At 39.1% G+C, this 3,812-nt stretch overlaps 1 protein-coding gene across 1 annotated transcript; it reads left to right on the top strand.

Annotated features, from left to right (window-relative positions):
* Positions 1 to 203: 203 nt before the first annotated feature.
* DEFB134 (defensin beta 134) lies at positions 204 to 3,228 on the top strand. The gene is made up of 2 exons (XM_032855919.1): positions 204 to 261; positions 3,086 to 3,228. Exons 1-2 carry the CDS (start codon positions 204 to 206, stop codon positions 3,226 to 3,228), a joined length of 201 nt encoding a protein of 66 aa, XP_032711810.1.
* The last annotated feature ends 584 nt before the right edge of the window (positions 3,229 to 3,812 follow it).

Genomic DNA, 3,812 nt, shown 5'->3' with positions numbered 1-3,812 from the left:
GAAAGGGCTGTCACTTTTTTCCTCACATAAGCATTACCAGCTCCTCTGCCTCAGGGAAGATTGGTGTAGCATATCTACCTGGAGCAGGGCATACCCTAGACCTGAGAGGTTTGCATGGGAGGGTGTGCTCAACCTTCCCTTGCTGCCCTCTGACAGCCAGAGTCAGAAACTGCCACCAGCCTCCTCAACCGAGGCTCCCAGCCATGAAGCCGCTCTTTGTCATGTTTGCCTTGCTCTTCTTTTGGGACCCAGCGCTGGCAGGTAAAATGGGAATTTGGGGGGGGAAGGGGAGTCATTTGTCTAGAAAAGCAATTCACTAAGCAAACCTATAAATGTCTTACCACCGTGGACCCTTCTATTTTCAAAGTGGAAACAGCATTAACTGGTCTGACGTTAGCAAGACCTAAGCTTGAATTTTGGCTCTCCAATTTATGTTAATTGTGCAGCTTTAGGCAAAAGTCTAATCTTCCCTGAATCTTAGTTTCTTCATTCACAAAGTGGCAATAATATTAACCTCAGTCTTGCAAGGATTAAGTGTGATAATATATAGAATAGACCTGCACACCACACATATGGTACCTGACTCATGAGAGCTATCATTATATCATCATTAGTAATACCCCAACCTCTTTTGGCACTATTGTTTTGTCCCTAAGTGAGGAACATGTCCAGCCATAATAGTCAAAACCAGCAAATAGTGATAACTCAATTTGTTAAGCTTTCTAATTTGCTGAAATTGCTTAGAGTTAATTTGTTATTTGTAGATGTCTTAGATACGTGGAGACACAGATTTGGAATGGAATGTTCCAAGAGAATTAATAAGCTTTATGTGCTAAAAGAAATGTCTGATCAGATGAGATAGCAGGTAGGGAGACATGAGAGAGAGCACTGACTGGTCTCATAGTTTAGCTTGCCCATATTCATTACTGACTTTAAAAACTCCTTCTTGAATATTCTCTTCACTCAGGGCTATTAAATCAGCTCAAATTTAGATATTATAGGATCTCATTTAATTTCTCATTCTCCCTCAAGTAATCCCTAGGTAGATGAACCACATTTTGGAGTCATGTGACTCAGTAGGCTGGATTTAAGAATCCATACAATCCAGGCCTCTTGAAGCTGTTGATGGGACCAATCCCACTTTGGTTTATGGCAGTGGTTTCATGGCCCCTAGATAGCCAACAAAATAGTATACAATATTGCCTTTAGTGTCTTATACCTTCCCAAAGTTCATCATTTCCATAGGAATTCCTTATCTTATTATGTAGACCACTACACTTCATCTTCTCAGGCTTTCATCTTTTTTTTTTTTTTGCATGTTAGGAACACCTTTCATATTCTCATACTGCCTTGTATTTTTTTATTGTTTATATATATATATATTATTTATTGTTTTTTTATTATTAACATATAATGTATTATTTGTTTAAAGGGTATGGGTCTATGATTCATCAGTCTTATAAAATACACAGTGCTCACCTCAATACATACCCTCCCCAATGTTCATCACCCAGCCACCCCATCCCTCCCACCCCCTCCACTGCAGCAACCCACAGTTTATTTCCTGAGATTAAGAGTCTCTTACAGTTTGTCTCCTCTCTGGTTTCATCTTGTTTCATTTTTTCCTCTCTTCCCCTATAATCCTCTGCCTTATTTCTCAAATTCCACATATCAGTGAGATTATATGATAATTGTCTTTCTCTAATTGACTTATCTCACTTAGGGTAATTCCTTCTAGTTCCATCCACATTGTTGCAAATGGCAAGATTTCATTTTTGATGGCTGCATAATATTCCATTGTAGATATACACATCTTCTTTATCCATTCATCTGTTGATGGACATCTGGGCTCTTTCCATAGTTTGGCTATTGTGGACATTGCTTCTATAAACATTGGGGTGCAGTTGCCCCTTCAGATCATTACATTTATATATTTGGTGTAAATACCCAGTAGTGCAATTGCTGGTCATAGGGTAGCTCTATTTTCAACTTTTTGAGGACTTTCCATTTTCCAGAGTAGCTGCACAAGCTTGCATTACCACCAAGAGGGCTCCCCTTTCTCCGCATCCTTGCTCAGCTTTCATCTCACCAGCTAAGTAACCCTGATCCTTTTCTCTCCTTATAGGATAATTATCTTCCAAAACATGATAACTTGAACAGGATGTGTTGGCTCAAAATTGCTACAGATGACCAAATATTTGACACTCTTTTCCTTTTAAGACCTACTTACAAATATAAATTTAAAATATTCATATTTTGATAATTCTACAGAATAGCTTGTCTATAAAGGTGTAAGTTTGAAATACCTTGGACCCCAATAAGACATATTAAATCTTCAGAATAGATTTCATCCTCCTCTAAACTCATAACGCCATTCTATGCTGCAAATGCTTCACTGCACTTGTCATCTTTTCTCCTCTCTCACAGATATTTTGTGTTTCTTCTCTTTTTTTGTCTAGACTGAAAATTCTTAAAGTCTATATTCATACTCAAATCTGTACCCCAACAGCACCTGGATTTATGAAAACTGGTTTGGGAATGAATACAGAATTAAATAATGAGCAAATGACTACATGCATAGGTAATCTGGTTGTTCCAAGTATATTAACTGACCAGTTTGGGCAGACTTCCAAGTTATTAATTGTCATAGCTCAGACTAACATAACAAAATACTGAAGATTGTGTGGTTTAAATAAAATGTATTTCATCACAGTTCCAGAGGCTGGAGAGTCCAAGAGCAACTGCAGGCTGATTCAGTCTCTGATGAGAGCTATCTTCCTGGCTTTTAGACAGTCAACCTCTCCACCAGTCCTACAGTATCAAGGCCCCACACTTAACAACCTCAATTAACTATAATTACCTCTCAGAGTCCCTTTACCCAAATAGAGTCACATTGGAGTTTAGAGTTTCAACCTATGAGTGGAAGGGGAGAGGGAGGAAAGCTGTATTTATTTTTTTTTTCAATTACAGAACCAAACATTACAATCAAGTCTCCTTGGAATCCAGTTTGATAAAAATGGAAGTACCAATTCTATAGTCCAAAAAGACCCATAATGAATTATTTATTCATTCATTTTCTTTCCAGGCTTGAATCCACTGGCAGCAGAAATACACAAAAAATGCTACAGGAATGGTATCTGCAGACTTGAGTGCTACACAAGCGAAATGTTAGTTGCCTACTGTGGGTTTCAGCTGGAATGCTGTGTCAAAGGAAACCCAGACCCCTGACAAGAGAAGCCAGAGAACACCATTGAACTTCAAAGTCTTTGACACCCTCTCCACTGTCTTTCACACAGCGAGGGAATTTAGATTACACTGTGACCCTGTCGTGTGTCCATGGCTGTGGGTTTTTAGCATTTTTAAAAAGCCATCAGAATCTTAGGATTTTGTATTTGAAAAGCTGAGCTGCTGCCTTCCTAAAGACAGCTAAGCTTCTCATGAAAACTTAGGATGTATTTTATCATTTCAAAGTGATATCCATGTTCTTCTCAGTGCTGATTTCTCTCTTTCCTCATAGAAAGGATGTTTTAAGTATTTATCAAGGCCTCAAGTTACAGAAACATCTTTTTACACTTGGGCTTTACCCTACCATCCCTTCGGCTCCCTGTTTACTGTCTCTTTGGACTGTGCATCTTAGAGAAACACATCTGCCCTAGCCCCCTGATGACCCTGTATGCTTCTCACATAGACTGCATAGACAAGGCATAACTGCAGGCTGGCCCAAGTCTTGACTGAGTCTCACCACACAGTTCTTCTTGAAACACAGGGAAAATATCATGTTGTAATGGGCAGTCTTTAGCAGGTTCTCAGCC

Source organism: Lontra canadensis, unplaced genomic scaffold (assembly GCF_010015895.1).
Source record: "Lontra canadensis isolate GAN:19392208 unplaced genomic scaffold, GSC_riverotter_1.0 scaffold10, whole genome shotgun sequence".
In the NCBI taxonomy this organism is placed as follows: domain Eukaryota; kingdom Metazoa; phylum Chordata; class Mammalia; order Carnivora; family Mustelidae; genus Lontra; species Lontra canadensis.
This window is presented reverse-complemented; position numbering and strand designations above follow the sequence as displayed.